Genomic DNA, 25,964 nt, shown 5'->3' with positions numbered 1-25,964 from the left:
GGCCGCAATCTTTACAGAAGCAGACTCTTAGAAGCCTGATTGAAACACGCCATAAACCTAACCAAGAAAGACTATGTTACAGCAAATTATCCATTCATTTCAACTAGTATGTAATCACCTGTGCACAAGACTAAACATTCTGACTGTACTCACAACGTGAATACAAGATACTTGGCAAGAATTTCAACCCATTAGTTGTGATGACTGTGCTGTGGTTACAAAAGATGGGGAAACGTAGGGATGGAAAACTCTCCCAACTGTTCTTTTGCATTTGAGTTTCTATAAGTGAAATTATCTTTTTTTAAAATTAAAATTACTGTTACAAACACATTTACACGAAAGACTAGGCTTACTACTGGTCAGATAGACTGGGGGAACCCCTGAGACTATGGCCCTTGATCTGTGAATGAATTCACCCCCATCGCTCACTTTTCAGCCCAACAACAGGCAGGTCTACAGGGGTAATAACAGTCACATTGTGGGGAACGAACACCTGAGACTAATCAACCATTGAAATCAAAAGACACCATTTACCCATGGACAAAGCTTGGTAGGTTAAGAACGAAGGTAGGATTAAAAACAGGATACACTGGGAAAGACTGGGTAAGAGATAGGACTGCAATCAATAACAAGAAACAAACTATGAATTGTGGAATGGAAAACTTTTCAGTAAACTGCTCTATAAACTTTTATAATACAAAGTTTTTATAAAATAAGGAATTGAATTTGGAATAAAATTATACATTTATATGTTAAATGTTAGAGTTATCTAAAAACACAAACATTTATACAAAAATTAAGAAGCTTTCTTGCTAATATACCTTGTCAAGTCTTGGTTAATTAGCCTAATGACTTAATTTACTGAGCTCAGTGTAACTCACAAGTCATACTTTCAAAATAAAAACAGCCTTACTGTTTGGTTTCTGTGGGGTAGTTGGCAATTCTTCCTCATCACCCACTACTTGAGGGAAATTATCTGCCAAGCAGGATTCATATTCTTCATGTGTTGTCTGATCAAACATATCTTCCAAGCTATCATTCATTTTTCTCTCTTCACCTAGATAAAAGAACATTGGCTTACAGCAACAAGCGAGCTTTTCCCTTTCTGTATACACTGATGTAAAACTCAGTATTTTTTTTAAAACCCAGTAATTCAGATGTGCAAGGTGAGACAAATTCAGCTAGCATAAACCCCCAAATCTGGGCAGTTACTGTCTATGTTCCCGCTTGGAATCACGCCTCTTCCTCAACTCCTATGCCATAAACTATGCAAAAGCAAACAAAAACTATTCTTGTTTCAAGCCTCTGAGTTACTAGGTGATTAGCTATGTAGAAATGATTCCCCAAATACCTCATTGAGCCCCAATTATTTCTGTAACCTTCATTTGTTAGTTCACATTCTAATCTTGCTTCCAGCTACTTCAAACATTTGGGAAACTCTGGGTTTCCTAGCATCAACTAGATACATTTTAAACCAAAGGAGGCATACTTTTTTACTTTTTCTATAAAACAAGAAAAACTTTATCAGGAGTTGATACTTGGGGGGAAAAAAGTACCCTCTTAACAAGAATACTTTTCAAGTTTTATAGTTTAGAAAGACAATTCATCTCTATAAAGGTTTTTCTTTTTAACAGGCACCACCTTCCCAATCTCCTAACCTAGCTGCTGATCCACACGGCTAGTTCTTCACAACAGGATAGAGAATTACAGGCAGGGACTATTAAAGATGCTGCACGTATGGCACTCAGAGCAGCAGCAGATTTCAAAAGAAGCCAGGGGAAGATTGGATGCCTAAGTACTCTGCTCTGCGAAGGCAATACCTCACACCATCCAGTTGGTTCTGACTCACAGCAACCCCACAGGACAGAGGAGAATCGACCTGTGGGGTTCATCTTTCTCCCGCAGAAGGGCTGGTGGTTTCGAATTGCCAACATAGTAGCCCAACATGTAACCCACTACACCACCAGGGCTCCTTACTGGAGAAAGGGTAGTGCAGAACATTCAGCAGAGGCCAGAAGCCCACTGGGTGCAGATGGCCTCAGTTCTAACACATGGTCACTGGAAAATGTCTCTTTCAGCATTGCAACTCCACGTGCAGGTCCAAACCCTTCAATATCTAAGTGATACACGCCAACTATTCCCAGTCAAGCTGTTCTAACATGGTAGGACTCCGCAGTTAGGAATGCTGTCGCTAAGGTAGTGCCAACTAAAGTCTTTCCACTGCATTTATCCCTTTTGGAAAATCGGTTTTACGTAAAGAAGCAACAGTTTTTCATAAAACAAAGGACTGCAGGATTCTAATGAGGCTTAGCCTCTTCGCAGTAGAGGAAGAGTAAGGCCGAGAAACTCGGAGGTCATTGTTCTGAGTTGACTACCAGGATACAAATCGATACGAATGCTTGCTTCTCACTACCATGCCCCTATTTCCCCCTTATCAAACTGCTCTGGTAAATCCTATTTCTATGCTATGTCCTTTGTAGGTGAGGAGGGGGAGGAGTTTAAATTAAGGATTGGAAAACTTTTTCTTAAACGACCAGGTAGTGAGTGCTTTAGGCTGTGGGGCTCTGCAACAACAGTGTCACTTCATTGTCCGCACAATCACAGATAACAGGCACACAAAGGAGAGGCTGTATTCCAGGAAAGGTTACCTTATTTCTGAGAGAAAAAGACATTTTTTCCTTCTCTTTTAAAACAGCTTTATGAAGAGAAATTAAAAACTAACATGAAAAAAATACAAACAGGTTGATGGTGACGATATTACTTGTGTTCACAATGTGTACAATGGGTACAACGGTACCACTATTATCTTTCCTTCCACATTTTTATTAAAACTACAAAAGTCAAAAATAAAAACTCGATTCTTACTTGGACTTTTTCCTCCCTTCTGATCTTGCATCTTCATTTTTAAAAGCACAGTTTCACTAACCAATGTACAGTCCATGTCCACGGTCTCTCCTCCTGCTAATCTTGACTGATTGCCATCCTAAGCAAAACACAGAAACCAAAACACAAAACCCAGGCTTAACAATGAAGCCTTTTCAGTCTTTTATTCCCTTGTTACAGAATAGGATAGGTATAAACTTGGGCTTTACTGTCTGCACTATCTCTGCTCAAGCCTAGGGAAAGAACTTCTTCCCCGGGAAGGGAGAGGCATCTGCCATACTGTAGTGAACATCAACATACACTAAGAGTCACGTTTTTTTACATTAAATCTGATTTCTTGATTGGTACATGTTATTCTAGTAACTCTAGTAATTGGTACATATTATTCTAGTAACTCTAGGAAGTCAGATAATTTAATCAGAAGAGAAGACAGATGAACAACTCATTAAAGTTCACTTTTACTTTTTAACTTACTTTTGTATCTATTACAGTAATATCCATTTTATACTGAGAAAGGTCTGCTCCGGGATCCATACTCCACTGGACATTTTCAAAGGATACATCTTAAATAAGGAAGATAAAAATACACAATTAAAAACTGATTTCTACAATTCTTATCCCTTCATTTGCAGAGTCTTTATGCGTCCTCAGTGTCTGGTAAATCCTCACTGAACAGCGTTCAAGGAATGTGAATGGCTTTACTGCCAGACAGAGGGCATTGCAAAGTGGATTTAGCAGCTGTAGTTGGACTGGAATGTAACATCTTGTCATTAGATCCCCCTTTGAATTTATTTAAAAAAATTTTTTTTTCTTTTTCCGATTGAGATTTTTGTTTTATTCAGTCATTGGTGCTGGGTTTCTTTTTGTCACTGTTTTATGTTTTTCTGTACAGGGAAGTCAAGATGGTTGGATCTATGACAGCATCAGGGTAGGTAATCACCTGAGGGCATGGAAGGGGAGGTTGGGGGAATATGGGGAGCCAACAGCTACGGGTAGAATAAGAGGAAAATGCCCCAGATTTGATTGTGGTGATGACTGCACAACACTTCTTAATATGCTTGAACTATTGAACTATATGGGATGCTAATTATGTCTCAATAAAATTACTAAAAAATACTATAGGACCCTCAGATTGGAAGAAAATGTATGTCAATAAATCTTAAAGTCTACTCTAGAACTGATCTAGAATATATCATCTCCCAACTCAAATGAAAAGGCTAATTTCCTCAGTAAGAATCGGAAACGGATCTGGATAGTCTCCAAATAAGATGCACAAAATACCATTAGATCATTAGACAGCAACCCCACGAGTCACCACTTCACACCCACTCACAGCATGACCACAGCCCAACGACAGATGATAACAAGTATGGTGGGGGCCACAGAGAAACAGGAGCTCACACACTGCGGGTGGAAATGGAAATGGGTGTAGCTACCCTGGAAAACAACCTGGCAGTTCATCAACATGCTAAACTGAGCCCATCAGACTGTCCAGAAATCCCATTCCTCTGTACAAGCCAAGAAAAAGGAAAACACACATTCACATAAAACCTGTATATACATGCTATGGAAATAATCTTCACGGTAACCAAAGATGGAAACAATTTACATGCATGAAAGGCTGGCTGAGTGAAAGAAGTCACCAAAGACCACTGCTAGGGATTGAACTGTGTCCCCCACAGATTATGTGCTGTAAATCCTGTCCTTCTATACCTGCTGCCAGGTAAGTGTAGAGCTGGAGGTTCAAACCCAGCAACAGCTCTGTGAGAGAAAGATGAGGCTAGCTGCACCTGTAAACATTTGTAGCCGCAGGAACCTATGTCGGATCAAGGCAGTGACAATGGGATTGGTTTGTTTTTGGTTATGTTCATAGGGCAGCATGAGTATAAAGGTGAGTCTTAAAAATCAACCTCTTGAGTTATATGAGGACAGATTGAGAAAGCAATCAAGTAAGCGAGCACAAATGGAGGAGGGAGGCCACGATAATGGCTGCTGAGGAGCAACTGCAAGCCAGAAAGAGACAAGGTCTTTCTGTCACAATGGAAGGGGGAGGGGAGGAGTGGAGGGAGGGGGTCAGGGGGGCAGAGCCTGGAATTTGGCCCTGAATTCACATTTCTATACTTCTGAGATGTCAGAAAATACATTCTTATTTGTATAGCAGCGAAAGTTCATGAAGACAATCATACTGCAAGATCCCATTTTAAATAAAAAGTTCTGATTAGGCAAATCTATAGGTAAAGACTGAAAGTAGTTTAGTGTTGCCATGGGCTGAACTCAGGGAGTGGGGAATGAAGAGTATACAGGGTTTCTTTTTAGGGTGTTGAAAATGCTCTAAACGTTAAGACTCTAGTGACAGCTACACAACTCTGTGAGTGCTAAAACCACTTAATTATATGGTATATAAATTTTATCTCCATAAAATGTTTCTTAAAAAGTTAAAGTAGCAACAAATGTACATATGGGCTTGACGGATGGATGGATGGATGGATGGATGGATGGACTGTGTTAAGAGTTGTACGAGCCCCCAATAAAATGATTTTTAAAAAAGTTAAAGTAATTGTCTGAAGGAGTTTATAATGTATATAGATATAATGTAAAAAATGACATGAGATGTAATTACAGAATATGAAGTGTATAATATTAAGTCTAAGTAGACTGTGGAAAGTTAAATAGGCATTTTGTAATCCCTACAATAGTCATGGCAAGGTATATGGAGTAAAAATTTTCAGCAATCATAAACGCTTTCCTATTAAGACTAAAATCCTTGCTGGAAGAACAACTAAAGAATGTGCATCTGGAAGGACATTGGGTCTCCACTCTAGTACTCCCTCAATGCAAGAATACTTTCTTCTATTAAATTGGCATTCTGTGATGCTAACCTTCCCGACACAACCGCTGAAGACAAAGCAGGTGAATAAGCAAATGTGGTGAAGAAAGCTGATGGTGCCCGGCTATCAAAAGGTATAGCATCTGGGGTCTTAAAGGCTTGAAGGTAATCAAGCAGCCATCAAGCTCAGAAGCAACAAAGCACACATGGAATAAGCACACCAGCCTGAGCAATCACAAGGTGTCGAAGGGATCAGGTATAAGGCATCATCGGAACAAAAAATCTTATCATAGTGAATGATGGGGGGAGTGCGGAGTGGAGACCCAAAGCCGATGAGTAGGCCACTGGAGATCCCCTTGCAGAGGGGTCTCGGGAAGGAGACGAGCCAGTCAGGGTGCAATGTAACAACGATGAGAAATACAACTTTCCTCTAGTTCCTAAATGTTTCCTCCCCACTCCCACTATCCTGACACGAATTCTACCTTGCAAGTCTGGCTAGACCAGAGGATGTACACTGGTACAGATAGGAACTGGAAATCCAGGGAATCCAGGGCAGATGATCCCTACAGGACCAGTGGTGTGAGTGGCAATACTGGGAAGGTAGAGGGAGAGTGGGTAGGAAAGAGGGAACCGATTACAAGGAACTATATGTGACCTCCTCCCTGGGGGACGGACAACCAAAAAGTGGGTGAAGGGAGACGTCGAACAGGGCAAGATATGACAAAATAACAATTTATAAATTATCAAGGGCTCATGAGGGAGGGGGGAGCGGGGAGGGTGGGGAAAAATGAGGACCTAATGACGGGGGTTTAAGTGGAGAGGAAATGTTTTGAGAATGATGAGGGCAATGAATGTACAAATGCGCTTTACACAACTGATGTATGTATGGATTGTGATGAGTTGTATGAGCCCCTAATACAATGATTAAATAAAAAAAAGAATGTGCTTCCGTAAAAAGAAAAAGAAGTGAACAATTTAATAAAGAAACAATTTTCTAATGATCAACACCAGAAAAAATGGAGAAAAAAATATTGGTTGAAAAAAAATCCTTTCAAGCACAAAAGCAAAATTATTAAAAGATTATTAGAGGTAGCAATGTTTTCATAAAAAAAGTTTAAACACCTACATAGATGTATATATGCATGTGTTTATAGATATGTAAGTAAATGCAAAGAAAAAGTACAAGTTATATATGGGCTAAGGAATAATGCTTGGCTGATCTACTTTTTAATTTTTATAATTCTGTAGAGTTAAAGTAAGAAATAGTTACATAAAATAAAAAAACTACACAATCACATATAAAGGTAGGTTTTAAAAGATCTTGATTCATTTTTCAAAAAGCATATACGTGCAGGAAAATCATAGGTAAAATGAAATAGAAGAGAATCATCTTGTAAACAAAGAAATACACAGGAAGAAATACATTCTCCCTGCCAGACAATTTAACCTACCCAAGGTCTACAAGCAACACTTCCTAATAATTCAAGCCACCAGAAAGGAAGGACCGTGACACGCAGAGTGCACATACCATGACTGTTGTGTAGAGACTTTATCTTGGCAATTCGACAGGGATTTAACTGAAGAACTGATGTAAGCTCACATGCTCCTTGGGTGGTCCTGGCTTTCATTTTCAGTGGCTCATGAGAAGTAGTATCCTAAGATAAAGATAATTATTAACACCCAGACGAACACAGCCATTTTTATTAGAAAATCCAAGTATATGTAAAACAAACCTTCATGTCATCACAAAGATTGTCCATTTCCGAACTTTCATGTGGATGTAGAGGGATTTTGAAGACAGCGTTTTCTTCTTTTATTGGTAATGATGTTTTCTCATCTGGAGAGGGTTCCCTCAAAGTCTGGGGTGTGCACTCCTGCAAACAGGGATCCTCTGGGGAATCTTTGGGTAGCACATAGCTCCCATTCAAGACCTTACGATTGGAGGAAGAGCCCTTCGGAATGGGTTTCAAAGCCTCATAAAGGGTCACTTGCCTAAATTTGTTTTTAGTGGTCTCACTTCCTTGGCTTTTCTGACACTGTATAGCTGAAAACCGATCAGACAGATCCAGAGGTTTATCCATCATATACTCTCTGCGGCTGGAAACATCACTATCCACTGGAAAAGCATTTTCTTTATCAAAAGAAGCTTGGGGATAGCTTATTTCATGTTCACTTTCTTCCTCGGGTTTCTTCCTCTTGGATGTTCTGCTTCCCAGTGGTTTCAAGGGCACCAGGGGTTTATCAGTGACGCCCTCTTTACGATGATCAGTACTGTCTTGAGTACCTACAGACTCGCTGACACGCTTAAGTATGAGCATCTGTTTATTAGAACATAACTGGCTAACGATCATGTTCTCTTTAGATCCAACATCAGGATGTGTGAAAAGGCCACTATTTTCAGATATTGATCTAATTTTCTCTGGCCTAGGATTAGAAATATTGTTGAAAGATGCTATTCTCAGATGTTTTTTTCCTCCAAACTCTAGAAGAGAAGGGGATAAACTCGTATTCAAACCTAAACTAATTTTCACATGAGAAGTGGGACCAAACACAGGCGATGATGCCCGAGTAGTTGATTCTTCTTGGCGAGAAGTCTTGGCAGTAGACTCTGAAAATCTAAACACAGGAGAATCAGAAAATTTATTTCTTTTAAAAAAGTAAAAATTAAAACATAATCAGACATCATTTAATACAGAATTATTCACCATAAGGTCTTATCTATCTACTACAGGCAGAAGATTAACTAAAATTTGAGGAAGGAAGGAATACTATTGGTTTTGCCTGCCAAAAAACCAGAGGAAAATGGAAGCGGCAACGTGTCTCAATACCATGATTTTCTTAACACTTTTTCCTAGGTGACTTAAATAATTTCACAATATGAAAAAATTGTATAATAAACCCCACTGGTAAATCAAATTTCTTTGTTGTTCCAAATCTTTGTCTTAAAAACAAAGTTCTTCGGCTATCAAAAGATATAGCATCTGGGGTCTTCAAGGCTTGCAGGTAAACAAGCAGCCATCTCGCTCAGAAGCAACAAAGCCCACATGGAAGAAGCACACTAGCCTGTGTGACCACAAGGTGTAGAAGGGTCCAGGTATCAGACATCAAAGAACAAAAAATCATATCAGTGGGTGCCCACCCTCCTGATATGATCACTGAAGAAAAATGTGTGCATAAGCAAATGTCGTGAAGAAAGCTGATGGTGCCTGGCTATCAAAAGATATAGTGTCTAGGGTCTTAAAGGCTTGAAAATAAACAAGCGGCCATCTAGCTCAGAAGCAACAAAGCTCACATGGAAGAAGCACACCAACCTGTGTGACCACGAGGTGTCAAAGGGATCAGGTATCAGGCATCATCAGAACAAAAAATCACATCATTGTAAATGAGGGTGAGTGCAGAGTGGAGACCCAAAGCCCATCTGTAGGCAACTAGACACCCCCTTACTGAGGGGTTGCGGGGAAGAGACGAGCCAGTCAGGTTGCAGGGTAGCAATAGTGAAACATATAACTTTCCTCTACTTCTTAAATGCTTCCCAATTCTACCTTACTAATCTGGCTAGACCAGAGGATGTACATTGGTAAAGATAGGAACTGGAAATCCAGGGAATCCAGGGCGGATGATCCCTTCAGGACCAGTGCTGAGAGTGGTGATACCTGGAGGGTGAGGAAAGGTGGGATAGAAAAGGGGAACTGATTGCAAGGGTCTACATATAGCCTCCTCCCTGGGGGATGGACAACAGAAAAGTGGGTGAAGGGAAATGTCGGACAAATATGACAAAAAATAATAATTTATAAATTATCAAGGGTTCGTGAGGGAGGGGGGAGTGGGGAGGGGGAAAATGAGGAGCTGATATTAAGGGCTCAAGTAGAAAGCAAATGTTTTGAGAATGATGATGGCAACAAATGTACAAATGTGACTGACACAATGGATGTATGCATGGATTGTGATAAGAATTGTATGAGCCCCCAATAAAATGATTTAAAAAAACAAAACAAAACAAAAAAACTCCAAAGTTCTTACATTACAGAACCAAAGAGAAATTAAGACCCAGCTTGCTTCCTAGCAGAGGCAGGTATAATGAGCACTAGGTTTATGTTTAAAAACATGGGTGGATAAGAACTCTGGCTCTAACACATGACAGCTTTGTGGCATTACTTAAGACATTTAACCTCTCTGGAACTGCATTTTTGGCATCTGTAAAAAAACAAGCAAACGAAAAACCAACAAAGGAGTAATAAACACTATTTTGATTAAGTTACTATAAGGGATAAAATATATGTATTAAAAGCTGTTTTGAATTACAACACACTACATAACATACATATTACTAAATATATGTTCTGAAATTAGTAAAAACGTTGAAAATTCATCTTATCTTAAAGATGCATTTTGTGCCATATCTAGATTTTGTAACTAATTAGGAAATATAAATCCAGAAGAATGACGGTTTTTAAAAAGGCGAAACAACAGGCCTGGGAACTCTTTAGCTGTTACTCCATAAAAGCATAAAATGTATCTAAAAGTAACAACCACTAAACTCTACTATTAGGGGGAAAGAAATGTCCTAATTGGCCATAAACTAGAGGAAATTTTTAAAATAAAAATTTAATCAAAATAATAAACTTTATGAACTCATTGTAGTCGGATCTCAAAAGAAGCTTATTTAAAAATGAAAACCACCAGTGCCCCAAAGTACCTTAAACCATCTCCATTATTTCTTGCAGATTCCTCCAAAGGCTGTTTCTTGTGATCTTCTTCCAGACAGTGGTAGAAGTCATCGTCCAGAGGGCTCATGGGACGCTGCGAGTCCTTCAGTGGTAAAATATGAAGCATATACACATGGGAGATTACTCAACTTTAAGAAGTACTGACACATGCTACAACATAGATGAACCTTAGAAATATTATGCTAAGGAGAAGTGATATATAAAAGATCACATATTGTACACGATTCCATTTTTATAAGATATCCAAACTAGATAAATTCATAGACACAGATAGCAGATTAATTGTTGTTAGAGGTTGTGGGTCGAGAGGTTTTTGAGTTAATGGATATTGAGTTTCTGTATCAATGAAGAAAATGCTTTGTAGTTACAAATCACTGTAAATGTATTAAGTATTACTGAATTGTATACTTTAAAAAGCATCAATGTTTTAATATTTTCCACATTACATTCTATTTTGGGTATATAAAACTCTAATATTAAAATTAAACATTATTAACATCAGTAGAAGGGAACAGATATTCGGGCGATTCAAAAAGTTTATAGAAAAATGAAATGAAAACATTAAAGAAAATTTCCATGAACTTTTTGAAGCCTTGCTGTATATTTCTGAGAGAAAGACGGGCTGTCCCCTCTCCCGTATAGAGTTACCATCTAAGAAAGCCACAGGGGCAGTTCTACCGAGTCCTGGAAGGTCACTATGATCAGCATGGACTCGATGGCAGTGACTTTGTTTTGTATATGTATACTACAGATGAATTGTAAAAGGTGAAAATACACACATCAACGGGGGATTCCTGTACATTCTCTTTCACCAGGTGTGCAGTACGGTATGAGATGATCTCTAATAACCTTCAAGAGTATGTAAATCTGTTGGCCTTTGAATCACTTTGAGCAGCAAGTATTAGATAGATCAGTTCCCTTAATACATCTGGTGTTCAACAGAGGTCACTGTTCCCTTACATTGATGTGAATTATGTTGAATTTTGATATTAGAGTTTTATATACCCATAATAGAATGAACTGTGAAAAATATTAAAACAGTGTAAACCACTGATTTGCCAGATTTATATGTAGGAGCAACTTAGAAATTATTTATATACATTTAAAGTTTAAGGGCTAAAAAACTATTATCACCTGAAAAACGGACCTGAAACTAGGAAGAACAAAACTTTCAACAGAATGAAAAGCCAATTCAATTTAAAAACGACAGGGCAAGACAATTTTAAGACATAAACATTTACTGACCAGAGCAAAATTACACTGTTTTTAAATTATATTCTAAAAACACATAAAGATTGAAGAATTTAAGTCTTCTATTTCCTAGGGAATTAAGAAAAATAGAAATGTACCTGACATAAACATGGTATTTTATTTTTTTCCCCCAGTTCTTTTACGATTTTAATAGTTTAACAAAAACAAAAGATACCCCAAAGTTTAAAAAAATTGTTGAAAAATATAGTTTAATATTATTTACATATCACATGAATATGAGTTCCAAATATCATACAAACATTGCTACGAGAGAAACACGTGGGGAGCATGACACAAATCATGGACTCCTGGATGGCATGGTATTTTCAATCACCTCCTATGTGTGTGAAAGTTTGATACTGAATAAGGACGCCTGAAGAATTGAGGTGCATTTGAATTACGGTGCTGGTGAAAATATTCAAAGTATTACGGACTGCACAAAGAACAAACATCTGTCTTGCAAGAAGCACAGCCAGAATGATCCTTAAAAACAAGGATGCTCTTCTTTTGGATAGCTAATAAAATGCCCTACTGGTGATGTAGGATAAGCCTTGGGCTGCCAACCACACAATTAGTGGGTTCAGCTACATCAGGTGCTTTGTGAGAGAAAGAAGAGGCTCTCTCCTCTCGTAAAGATCTACAGTGTTGGAAACCCTATGGTCACTATGAGTTATAACTGACTCAATAGCAATAGGCTTGGGGTTTTGTTCAGATGTAACGAAGTGGGGAAGAGGGATGATCAAACCCTGTACGTTATCATTACTATCTTAACATTTTTAAAATAACTGATCTCATTTAAAAACTGAGAATCTATACTACATGTACAATTCAATGACAATGATTAAATTCAATTTGTACAACTATTTCACCCTCCTTTCCTGAGCTGTTACTCCCTTATTAACATACACACTGGGGTCTTTAAGTTTTGCATGTACTTTTTTCAAGTTGCTATTGTCAATTTAATCCCATATAGACAAGTCTTAAAATAGCTGGGTGCTCAAGGCAGACATTCTTTACTGTTGCTGTCAGATGTCATCGAGTTGGTTCCACCCAAGAGCTACCCCATGCACAACAGGATGAAACACTGCCCTGTCCTCCCCCATCCTCAGAATTCTTCCCATGCTTGACCCCACTGTGGCATCCACGCTGTCCATCCATCTCCTTGAGTGCCTGCCTCTTTTTCACTGCTCCTCTACTTTCCCAAACATGATGCCCTTCTCCAGGGACTGGTCTCTCCTCCTGACAAGAAGTCCAAAGCATGTAAGTTGAAGTTTACCATCCTTGCCTCTAAGGAGCACTGAGGCCTTACTTCTAAGACAGACTGGCTTGTCCTTTTAGCAGTCCATGGTAATTTCAATATTCCTCTCCAGCACCGCAATTCAAATACATCGATTCTTCTTCAGTCTTCTTGCCTCTTGATCTATCCTTTAACAGTTAGGCTAAATTAATGTTTGGTTTAAGAAGAATTCATGGGAAACTTTTGGTTTAAGATTTAAAGATTATCTCAGGGCAATAATTTCTGGGGTTCCCCTGGCCTCCATTGCTGCAAAAAGTCTGGCGCTCGAGTTTTAAATTCTGTCCTGCATTTCTTATCTTTTAGTTAGACACTCTGGTCCACATGTTTAATAATGGTATCCAGGTATCCATCTAGTTCTGATCTCCTGGAAAATGAGGTACATTTCACATTGTCCTCCAATTCCTGCCTCTCCTTCTTCCTTTGATGCTCTAAGCAAATAGATACCAATCACATATTTTGGATGGCTGCTTGATGCTTTTAAGAAATATGTAATGAAATAAGAGGTAGAAGACAAGCACTATGCAGTGAAACACGAGATAGAAGGCTGATTAATTGGGATGTCCCATGAAATCATGGCCCTAAACTTGCAAACCAAGGAATCAAATCCCATGAGTGTTTGGCTGTACATAAGCCGTCTCCGTAGCTACTCTTTTTATTTTCATTTTAAAAATATCTATGTAATTACAAAATTAATTTAATTAATTTATCTAATATATCTAATCACAAAATAAATTTAATTCAAGGCCTTTATCTACAATATCTAGACAACATTTTTTTTCTCTTGCTCAAATCTCTAAAAGTTGAGTTAATCCATATTATCACTGTGCTAGACAATTACTTACAGATTCTTCTTGAACACCAACTTCAAGTGTTTCAGCAACAACTGTGGCTAAATTAAAAGATGACTTATCAGTGGAGTAACTATTTGTTCCATGTGTTTCTAAATAGGTAAAAAACAAAACAAAAATCATACAATTATCAAGTATACAACTAGATACATTAAAAAGTATCCAAAATTGAAAAGTAAAAGAGGTAGCAGATGGACATCGGGCCTCCACTCAAGTACTCCCCTCCATGTAAGAACACTTTGTCCTATTAAATTGACATTCCACGATGCTCACCTTCCCAACATGATCACTGAAGACAAATGTGTCCATAAGCAAATGTGGTGAAGAAAGCTGCTGGTGCCCAGCTATCAAAAGATATAGTGTCTCGGGTCTTAAAGGCTTTAAGATAAACAAGGGGCCATCTAGCTCAGAAACAACAAAGCCTACATGGAATAAGCACACCAGCCTGTGGGACCACGAGGTGTTGAAGGGATCAGGTATCAGGCACCAAAGAACAAAAAATCATATCATTGTGAATGAGGGGAAGTGCAGATTGGGGACCCAAAGCCCAATGCCCAACTGGGCATCCCCTGACAGAAGGGTCACGGGGAGGAGATGAGCCAGTCTATAGCAACAATGAAACATACAACTTTCCTCTAGTTCTTAAATGCTTCCCCCACCCACCCACTATCATATCCCAATTCTACCTTCCAAATCTGGCTAAACCAGAGGATGTACACTGGTAAACTCAGAGAATCCAGGACAGATGATCCCTCCAGGACCACTGATAAGAGGGGCGATACCGGGAGGGTGAAGGGAAAATGTGCTAGAAAGGGGGAATGATTATAAGGATCTATATATAACCTCCTCCCTAGGGATGGACAATGGAAGAGTAGGTGAAGGGAGACATTGGACAGTGTAAGATATGACAAAATAATAATTTATAAATTATCAAAGGTTCATGAGGGAGGGGGGTGGGAGGAGGGAGGGAAAAATGAGGAGCTGATACCATGGACTCAAGTAAGAAGCAAATGTTTTGAGGATGAGGACAACAAATGTACAAATGTGATTGACATATAATGGATGTATGTATGGATTGCGATGAGTTGTACGAGCCCCCAATAAAATGATTTAAAAAAAAGTCAAAGAATCACTTACAAGATGGCACCAGAAACATTTTTTTAAGTCCAAAACAGGACAATAAAATATTAATGAACTCTAGGTACTAGAACCCACTCTTGTTAATATTATTTCCCAATATGAAAAAAATTACAAAAAGATTACTAAAATTATATGAAAAATATTTTTCAAAATTGTCTGGTTCAGACTTTTGGTACTCCTGTCTACCATTACTATAAACTATAATCTTATAAAGTAAATAATTTTCTTACTAGCCATGGGAGGTTGACTTTGATTGCAACTGTCAGCGACCAGAATTTCACTTTCATTAGGGTTCTGTTGTAGATGAGTTGAAGACTTTGGATCTTTTTTCAGCTCTGAGGGAAAAATGGGAAGAAATTATATATAAACAAAGACTGAAGAATGATGCTATCACATTTTGATCAATCCTGTCGTTGAGTCAATGCAGACTCAGAGCAAACCTCACAGGACAGAACTGCCCCTTAGGGTTGCCAAGGGTACAACCTTTATGAAAAATTATCACCACTTCTCTCCCCAATGAAGCTACTAGTGGTTTTGAACTGTTGAACTTTCTGTTTAGGATTGTTGACATTAGCAGCTTTAACTAACATAAACCCGTCTTTAAATACATTACAAGCAATATAATGTTTTTATAATGTTCATATGCTAAGAAGTAAGCTCTTCACCAAGAAACTGAGCTGGAAGTTAAGATTACTAGAGAGAGTATAGGAATACATACACCTTTCTAATTCTAGTAGAAACCTTTTACTACTTCCTTTCCCAGTGTATTTGTCATAAAACAATATGTTCATTTGAAATGTATACTGTATTGCATGTCTAGAGAATCTTTCAGGGGTTTTATTTTCTGAGGGGGAAACTCCTGACACACATGCTTATCATTCAGCTTCCTAAGACTTCACTCAAAGAAAATCCATCAAATGACAATGTACAGGGAAAAAGAGTGCTAGTAATTAAAAATAGGCAATAATATTAAAAAGCACTATAAACTTTTAAGATAAATAAGCAAGAGTAGTTCAAAGAAGAAAAGGGCCGGTCAATCAGTCAAATACTTTCCATGGCTTGAAAGTTATTTATTTTTACTTGGAATCTGAAATTCTAACTTTATCTTTTAAATCCAAAATTCTAGATTCCAGGAAAAAATGATCAGAATAGGACAAAAACATTTTGAGAATGATGATGGCAACAAAGGTACAAATGTGCTTGACACAATGGATGTATGTATGGATTGTGATAAGAGCTGCATGAAACCTCAATAAAATGATTAAGAAAAAAGACCAAACAGACAAATTAGGTTTTAAAAGTTATGCTATTTTAAAATAGTTACACATTGCATTTAACCAAAAGCATTTAGAACTAATACAAGGCTTTCCTAAAAAAAAGTTATGATTTGTTTCCTGAATATATTTACAAATTTAAACTCAATCAAAATTATACAGATGTTTATCTGTAATTGATTCTTGTCCTGTTTGACAACAGACTAAAGTTCCAAGGATGTTCACTCTAGATCTCCTAACTACAAGTAAGGTCTTTGATAATTCTTCTGCTTTCCACTAGATGGTGACACAAGCTCAAATAAAATGGGGGAAATTCCAGGAATACTTATGCAGCAATACTGAGGCTGCTTGTTAGGTGACTTTGAGCATGTTACTTAACATCTCTAAGCCTTGCTTTCTCACCCGTAAAACAAAGGTGGAAATAGCTACCTCCCAAGACTGTTAGGAAAATTAAAACGTATTAATAATGTATGCAAAGTACCCAGAATAAACAATAAATGGAAATTAATGTTAAGTTCTTGTCCTCTTATTTTACTCAGATATATACACATACATAGAGGAAAAGGAATCATTCACTATATTAGTAAAATGATAAACAATGCATGCCCATATATAATAAATCATTTTATTGGGGGCTCATACAACTCTTATCACAATCCATCCATCCATCCATCCATCCATCCATCCATCCATCCATCCATCCACTGTGTCAAACACATTTGTACATTTGTTGCCATCATCATTCTCAAAACATTTTCTTTCCACTGGAGCCCTTGGTATCAGCTCATTTCCACACTCCCCCCCTTCCTCCCCACCCAACCTCTCTCATGAACCCTTGATAATTTATAATTATTTTTTTAAAAATTTTTAAATAAAATTTTAGAAATTTAATAATTTTAAAATATTTTTTTATTTTAATAAAAATAAAAATAATTTTAAATTATTTTTTCATGTCTTATACTGGCCAATGTCTCCCTTAACCCACTTTTCTGTTGTCCACCCTCCCACACCAGGGAGGGGGTTATATGTAGATCATTATGATCAGTTCCTCCTCTCTCCCCCCACCTATCTTTCCCTTACCCTCCTGGTATCGCTACTCTCATTATTGGTCCTGAGGGGTTTATCTGTTCTGGATTCCCTGTGTTTCCAGCTCTGATCTGTATCAGTATACATCCTCTGTTCTAGCAGCATTTGTAAGGTAGAATTGGGGTCATGAAAGTGGAGGGGAGGAAGCATTAAAAAACTAAAGGAAAGTTGTATGTTTCATCGGTGCTACACTGCAACCTGATTGGCTCGTCTCCTCCCCGAGATCCTTCACAGGCAAGAGCTTTAATACATTCATTTGTAATGTAAGTTACTTAAATAAAGACTAGCTTCTATTCCATTTGAACAACATAGAAATCAAACAAACAAACACATCATTTTCACAAAACCAGTTAACTCTAACACAATGCTATTCTTACCATTTGTGGACACAGAGTGCTCTAATTTAGCATGTGTTTGTTCCATGTATCGAACATGGAGATTCTCCTTTCTTCGCAGTCGGTTACCCCCAGAGTAGGAAAAAGCTGTTATTGGGGAATCTGGAATAACTTCTTCCTCAGATTCAAGTTCACTTGCTTGATGCAGTTGATCATTCCTGGAGGAAAATAATGGCAATTAAAGGAAAGTTTAATTCAACAAGCGTTTATTAAAACATCCATGACCCAGAAGAAATTATCCTAATCCTTTAAAAACTTTCCCTATAGAGGAAGAAACACTGTCTAACACATTCTACGGAACTAGAACTACTTTGACACCAAAGTCCGACAATGACACCGCAGAAGAGAGTATTGTAGACTAGTAACCCGTAAGCCACAGAGGAAAGAGAAACGCTAGTCAGTTTATATGCATGGAGGAGCGAGAGCTCAGGAGGATGAGAATGGTTGCACCACGTGAAGAATGGACTCAATGTCACGGAGTTAAACACAGAAACTACAAAATTTGTGTATGGATATTCTTAATAACAAAATTAAATCCAGAAGGAAGACAAAAATATAGATGTAGGTATCCTCCCAAATATTAGCAAACAAAACCCAAAGCTGTTTTTAAAAAAGGATTATATACCATCCCTGAGTGAGATTTACCCAGAAGTCCAAAAGTGGTTCAACGATAGAAAGCCAGTCAATGTAGTATACCACATTAACAGAACACACTCATCCTCATTGGACAAAATGCAATACCTTTTCATAACAAAAATCTCAACAAGCCCTGACTAAATATGATAAAGAATATTTATGAAAACCCCACAGCTAACACCATAATCAGTAGAGAAAAACTTTAAAGTAGTCCCTTTAAGATCGTTCTCATCACTGCTAAGTTAAGTTCTACCCAGTGTCATTAGGGGAGAAATAAAAACAAACAAACTGTCCTTGAGTCAATACTGACTCTTAGTATGCAAATTGGGAAGAAGCAAACTTATCCCTCTCTTTGATGAGATATGATCCATTAAGTCTGGTTTCATTGAGTTTGAGGTTCTGGTCCACACCTTGCCTCTTTTTGATCACGATTCACCTATTGGGTGGATCAGTAATGGTAGCAAGGCACCATCCACTTCTTCTTTAATTTAAAAAATCATTTCATTGGGGACTCTTACAACAATCCATACATCAATTGTATGAAGCACATTAGTACATATGTTGCCATCATCATTTCTAAAACATTTTCTTTCTACTTGAGCCCTTTGTATCAACTCCTCTTTTTGCCCCTCCCTCCCTCCCGAACCCTTGATAATTTATACATTATTTTTATTTTCATATTTTACACTGTCCACTGTCTCTCTTCACCCACGTTTCTATTATTTGTCCTGGGGTAGGGAGGGGGTGGTGGAGGGTGTTGTACATCAATCATTGTGATCAGTTCCCCCTTTTTGCCCTCACCTCCCCCCTACCCTCATGGTATCACTACTCTCATTATTGGTCCTGAGGGGTTTATCTGTCCTAGATTCATGTATTGAGAGCTCTTATGTGCACCAGTGTGCCTGCTCTGGTCTAGTCAGCTTTGTAAGGTAGAACTGGGATCATGAAAGTGGGGGGAAGGAAGCATTAAAGAACTAGAGAATGTTGTGTTTCCTCGGTGCTATACTGCACTCTGGGTGGCTCATCCCTTCCTTGTGACCCTTCTGTGAGGGGACGTCCAATTGTCTCGAGATGGGCTTTGGGTCTCCATCCCTACTCCCCTCATTTGCATCAAAATGGTTGCTTGTTTTGGGTCTTCTGATGTCTGCTGTCTGATCCTGTTGACACCATGGTGTGATCACACAGGCTGGTGTGCTTCTTCTATGAAGGCTTTGTTGCTTACCACCTAGATGGCCGCTTGTTTAACTTCAAGCTTTTAAGACCCCAGATGCTATATCTATCTTGTAATAGCCAGGCACCATCAGCTTTCTTCACATTAGCTTATGCACCCATTTTGTCTTCAGGGATCTTGTCAGGCAGGTGAGCATCACAGAATGCCAGGTTACTAGAACAAAGTGTTCTTGCATTGAGGGAGTACTCAAGTAGAGGCCCAATGTCTGTTTGTTACCTTAATACTTATCAACCTATAAATATACGTACATAGACCTATATCCCTATCATTATGTATTAATATATTTACATATGTACATGTTCTATGAATGTCTTTTGCCTCTTAGTTCTTTCCTCTATTTCCTTCTCCTTTCCTCCTGTCCCACTATCATGTTCGATCTTCATTCGGCTCTCTGAACTTCCTCTCAGCTACACTACATTTGATCAAACCCCAACAGGCATTTTATGCCCTCTTTGCTACCGATTTTAGATCTCTTGCTGTTCCCCTGTCCCTACAAAAGGACAAATCTTAGCCCAAATGTCATACCACCACTGAGGAAAACTAAATGAAAACCGATCAAGGACCTTCATGTAAGAGCTGAAATCGTAAAACTCTTAGAAGCCATTTGAATAATGCTGAGACGTCAACCATTTAATGCTTTCTTAGATATGACGATGACACTGAAAGAATGAGCAACAAAAGACAACGCCGGTGAGACCACAGCAACATTAGACACAACTTCTGTCCCTTGAAAGACTTTGTTAAAATGTAATAACCTCCCAACTGAGAAAATTGTGGGAAATAATATAGCCAATAAAGTTTCAAGATTAAGAATAAAGAACTCTTATTATTAGACAATTAAATGAAAGCAATTCTATCAAAAAGGAGACAAAGGGCTTACATAGGCCCCTCACCTAAGGAAAATTCAAATAGCTACTCAATGGTCATCAGAAAAATGCTAATCAAAACCACAATGAAGTATCACTCCATACCCTCTTTGTTGACTGTGATTAGAAAATAAGAAAATAGGTGCTGGCAAGGAAATAGAGGAATTGGACTCCTAATCCACAGGTCCTATGCTTGTAAAATTGTACAGCCCCCACGGAAAATAGTTTGGTAGTTTCTCAAAAACGTTAAGCAAAGAATTAGCACATGATACAGGTAATTGCAATTGTAGCTAAGTATCTAAAAGAATAAAGCATGGTAAGTAACAGAAACATAGCTAACTAACATTATCTGTTGAGTGTTAACATTGTCATGAAGTGTTAATATATTGCAACTCTATGAAGTATTGTTATTTCATTTTACAGGTAAAGAAATAGACACAAAACTCCAGTCATATACTAAAGCAGTAAGCAACAGAGCCAAGATTTGAATCTACACAGCCATATTTTGGCGATCATCCTGAAATCTACTGAATGTGTTATCTCTGCATGGCTCAGGACCTTAAGGACTGGCAGGCCAGCTTCAAAGTTGAGTTTCTGCCACTCTTTCTATCCATGTATTTTTACAACCTCTTCTCAAAATCCTCTGAAATCTTACATTACATTGAAGCTTAAAGCCATACCACATCTCACCCATTTCACTGGTAACATAAGCCAACTCTCCTACATAATCTAATTGCCTCCTATTTTCCCAAAACTGTCTTTTCCTAGTGTCACCCACATTTGTTTCCTTAATGTTTATAGCAGTTAGACTTTACGTCAATTCACCCCTGCGTGAAAGTACAGGGGTGGGATCCCATACATCAATCAGGCCACAGCCTGATGATGCCTCCTGAGGAGTGAGGCCTTTATAGAAGAGAGACACTGGGGCCTTCTCTTGCTGCGTGTGGGCTGCTGACCTAGGGAGCCAGTCTCAGAGCTGTCAGCGCCCTGCCATGTTCCCACCTATTTTGGATCCACAGGTCTCTGCCTGTGGTCTTGCTTCCCACTTCATCTTTCTGCATTATCACTGTGCTGCTACATGAGTCTGAAGAGGGTCCAGGCTAACACTGAGCTCATGGGCTTGAAAGCTGAACTGGCTAGGACGCCCTCTTGATATAAAGCTCTTTCATATATATGTATATATGAATGTCACTGGTTTTGTTTCTCTAGACCAGTGGTTCTCAACCTTCCTAATGCCATGACCCTTTAAAACAGTTCCTCATGTTGTGGTGACCCCCAACCATGAAATTATTTTCATTGTTACTTCATAACTGTAATTTTGCTACTGTTACAAATTGTAATGCAAATGTCTGAGATGCAGGATGTATTTTCATTGTTACAAATTGAACATAATTAAAGCATAGTGATTAATCACAAAAATAATATGTGATTATATATTGTGAAATATTGTGTTTTCAAATGGTCTTAGGCGAGCCCCGTGAAAGGGGTCGCAACCCACAGTTCGACAACTGCTGCTCTAGACAATCCAGCCTAACACAATTTTCCTTAAATACATCACGTAAGTCCTTTACTCTGATTGTTCACTCTGTTAGAATGTTTCCCTCTGGATCGCCACATGGCTGAAAATGTACTTCTTCATCAAGACTTATCTTAACTACTATTCAAAATTGTGACTCCCTTCCCACACTCTAGTACTGTTATCCCTTCTTGTATAGCTCCATTACCATATTGTAGCATTTAATGCTTTCTGATATACTGTATTGATGAATTATGTCTATTGCTCACCTGCTAGAATATAAACTCTACGCGGGCAAAGCCTTTGGTTTCCTGAAGTATCTCAAGAGCCTAGAAACAGTGCTTGGAGAATTAGTAGGTGTGTCGATACTTGTTGAATGAATGAGTATGACGAGTATTTGTTGAATGAGTGTGACAGATTAGATGTTCCACTAAAGATAGAGACTTATGTTAATCTAAGAATATGCTCTTGAACAACTCAATTCAGGACTAATAGCATCTTAAGATCTGGTTTGAAATGAACTGTAGTTACTGAGGAAAAGGAAGCTAACTGTCTTTTCCATGTCGAGATCATGAGAGATCTATATGACAACATATTCTTACCAGTCAGGCACCTAGATTTTTATTACAAAACCAGTCTATCCTAGTATTCTCATATCAACTTGTAATGCTATTTCCAACCAAAGCACAGCATGAAAACATTACAAACCACAGCCAACAGCTGCTACTTCTCTGTCAGTTTGTCATCCTGTGGTGGTTTATGTGTTGTTCTCATGTTGGAAGCTATGCCACCGCTATTTCAAATACCAGCAGGGCTACTCAAGGTGGACAGAGCTCAGTGATGCTCGCAAACTAAGAACAGACTAAGAAGAAGAAAAGCTGTGCACTTCTGATGGATTCACCTCTGAAAACCTTATGAAGAGCAGTGGACACTGTCAGATATCCTGAAAACCTTCTGGCTGCGGCAGCACATTCTCAACAGTGGGCTCAAACGTAACAACTGGGAGGATGGCACAGGCAGTGCGTTCACCTGTTAGGCATATGGGTCGCTGTGAGTTGGAATCAACTTGAATGCTACCGAACAACATAACCAGGAGAAATATATTCAATACTGTAGAAGACAGGGATTCATTCTTCCTAAAGATTCATACCTTAATGTTTTAAAGTATAGGATTATTTGTGGTCTACAACCCTATACCCTAAATGAAGGAATAAAGTTTAGAACTAATATCTAATTTTCAATCTCTAATTATACTGTCTTACTCTGGAAAAAGAGAGTAAGCCAAAGTCATATGAGAAAGTCTTATAAATTAATGGAGTGTAAAATCTATCTGACCTCTCTTTAACTAATCACGTCACAGCCTATCTGCTTATTATTCATAAAAATTCAACCTGAAACATGAATGAGTCACAAGCAGAAACAGATTTCCTGGCAGAGTCTATACAGAATAGCTGGGATAACCAACAGGGGTGGGGATGGGGGTGTCAGACACTAGCTGTAACCAGGAGCCTGCAAACTAAGTACACATGCTAGTTTTGACCTTTGTCCTTGGGTCATAAAAGAAAAAAAAAAGAGAGGGGAAAATAAAATCAATTCCCACGCCTTAACCAAGTTTCTTCTTTAAGCATAAGGTTTTAAATCTGATTTTCTGAGAAAGTTTACATGATTTTTATTTAATTACTTATGCACATTGGCTCCTTCTAATACCCCAAATGTAAAATCTTTTGTTTGCAAGACTGTAGAAATTCCTAACAAATGTTTAGTTATCCCCCACCCCCCCAAAAAAACCCCAAACCTCACGATCTAGGGTTTGTCTTCATGAAAACCAAACCCAAACTAATTGCCAACTCATAGTAACCGTACAGGACAGGCGTTTCCAGACTGTTAACTCTTTATGGGAGTAGGAAGCCCAGTCTTTCTCCTGTCTGTTGGCTTCGAACTGCTGACCTTACAGATCACCCAATGTATAACCACTACGCCACCAGGGCTCCTTTATCTTCGTAAGGCGTTTAACATTCAGCTGTTCTCCTCTACTTTAAAGAACTTATATTTTCAATTAAAATACAACTGAATTTATCTTTAGTTTATACAGCAAAGTAAAATGAAGATAGAAAAGTTGGAAAAACACTCAATTTTCTGAAGCAATCAGTGAAACATACTCACTCAATCCGCTGTTGCAGCTGTTTAGAAAGCTTTTTATTTTCTTCCTGCAGAGCATTCTTTTCATTCACTTAAATGTGAAAGAGGAGCACAGTTAATGTGATGTGATTACGAAGGCACAGAACAATTACATTAACACCTATGACAGACATTTTTGATAAAATATTCAACAATTATGAAGAAATTAAATCAGGAATTCCAATTTTGTCATAATGCTAGACAAGGACGATGCTACTGTGTAAAATTAATTTGTTATTAGGTAGTATGCACAGGGGAACTAACTGATCCATAGTTTTCAGAAGGAGATTGCTGGCCTTACTTATGAGGTGACTCTGGGTCGGCTTGAACCACCAATCTCTGGTGAGTCCCCAGCATTTAACTAGCTGAACTATCCAGGGACTCCCAAGTAGTGGTTACGGTATCTCACAATGTACTCGTTTCGCTAAGACTGACAATTTTAGGTGATGCCTATATGCAAAAAAGAAAGATTAGCCCATATCGGTGGGAGTTTAGTTTATTTATACTGAGAACAAGACAAGATTCCATTTGGTTACTCAATCCTTTTAATTTCAAATCTCAATTTTCTGAGAATTACTTATCTTGAAATAAATCAGATCATAAAAGCAATGCAACAATGAACAGCAGTGTAATTTTTATAACATATACAAGTCAACTATTCTTTAGTAGTATAATTTCTTTCATGAATTAATATGGGATGAGATCTATTTAAAAATAGATCTGTTTGTTTGACTCCCTCTACTAAATTTTCCCATCCCTACTTATTTATGGAGGTGTAGTGTTTATATGCTGGGCTACTAACTGCAAAGTCAACAGTTCCAAACCTCCAGCCATTCAGAGGGGCTTTCTACTCCTGTAAACCATTACAGTCTTGGAAAGCCACAGCCTCAGTTCTACCTTGTTCACCAGGGTTGCGATGAGTCAGCATCTCCTCCACTGCACTGAGTTTGAGTGTGCTATCTATGTTCCATTTGTGCTGGATTGAGAGAACTGTCAAAGTATGCTATCACTCCTGCCCCCTGCCCAGAGTCTATCATGTTTTATATCGTGTTGTTTTCTTCCTACTCTGCCTGGTTTCATTTTTCCTAATTAATTTTGAGAGTATTTGTGTTCTTATTCCATTTTTACATGATCCTTTACCAGTTAGTTTTGTTTTTAACCATTTACTTTTATTCCTTTTGGTAGCCTTAGCATTTTATCAAAGCTGTCCTAAAGTACAGACTTACTAGCTTAACCAATAACTTATATACCACACGAGGCCCTTAGTACTTTTAATCTCATAATACTGTGTCTGGGACTTTATTTTGATAACTTCTGCTGCTTGTTTTGCTTTCCAGAGTTCCTCTGTGATCGTCCTGCTGGTATCCTTGCTGCGAGGGCCTTCCGGTCGACTCTGACTCACAGAGCCCAGGAGCTGGAGTGGAACAGCTCCACAGAGTTCCCTTGGCTATGATTTTATGGAGGAATATCACCAGCTCTTTCTCCCCAGGAGTCACTGGGTAGGTTTCCGTTAGCAGCCGAGTACTTAACCCTTTAGTCTACGTATTTCCTAGCCCTCTCCACTGCATAGGTCCCCCCAAACAATGGCTCTTGGTTTGTATGTTTGCGCAAAAAACAAACAGCATTGAAAAGTAAAATAGAATGTAACTACCTGTGTGGAAATAAGTATATATATATGTAATATTCATAAATATATTTGGTAAGTATATGTAGTTACATATTCATAAGCATATATATTTGTAGTATTCATTTATATTATAATCCAATACCAAAAATTTTGAAAATCTGTAAGAAATCGCCAATTTCTAC

The 25,964-nt window shown here is 38.3% G+C and overlaps 1 protein-coding gene across 1 annotated transcript in view; it reads right to left on the bottom strand.

The window, feature by feature from the left end:
* Positions 1–25,964, bottom strand: part of RBBP8 (RB binding protein 8, endonuclease) — a 75,496-nt gene that overhangs the window by 7,302 nt on the left and 42,230 nt on the right. Inside the window, exons 6-15 of the mRNA XM_004702903.2 lie at positions 24,141–24,207; positions 17,711–17,886; positions 15,204–15,308; positions 13,828–13,925; positions 10,407–10,519; positions 7,444–8,326; positions 7,239–7,365; positions 3,358–3,446; positions 2,866–2,983; positions 914–1,057 (exon numbers count right to left, since the gene is read on the bottom strand). Coding sequence (XP_004702960.1) covers positions 914–1,057; positions 2,866–2,983; positions 3,358–3,446; positions 7,239–7,365; positions 7,444–8,326; positions 10,407–10,519; positions 13,828–13,925; positions 15,204–15,308; positions 17,711–17,886; positions 24,141–24,207 — 1,920 coding nt within the window. The remainder of the gene's footprint in view (positions 1–913; positions 1,058–2,865; positions 2,984–3,357; positions 3,447–7,238; positions 7,366–7,443; positions 8,327–10,406; positions 10,520–13,827; positions 13,926–15,203; positions 15,309–17,710; positions 17,887–24,140; positions 24,208–25,964) is intronic.

Source organism: Echinops telfairi, unplaced genomic scaffold (genome assembly GCF_000313985.2).
Source record: "Echinops telfairi isolate 266 unplaced genomic scaffold, ASM31398v2 ScPeMD7_7400;HRSCAF=8409, whole genome shotgun sequence".
Lineage (NCBI taxonomy): Eukaryota > Metazoa > Chordata > Mammalia > Afrosoricida > Tenrecidae > Echinops > Echinops telfairi.
This window is presented reverse-complemented; position numbering and strand designations above follow the sequence as displayed.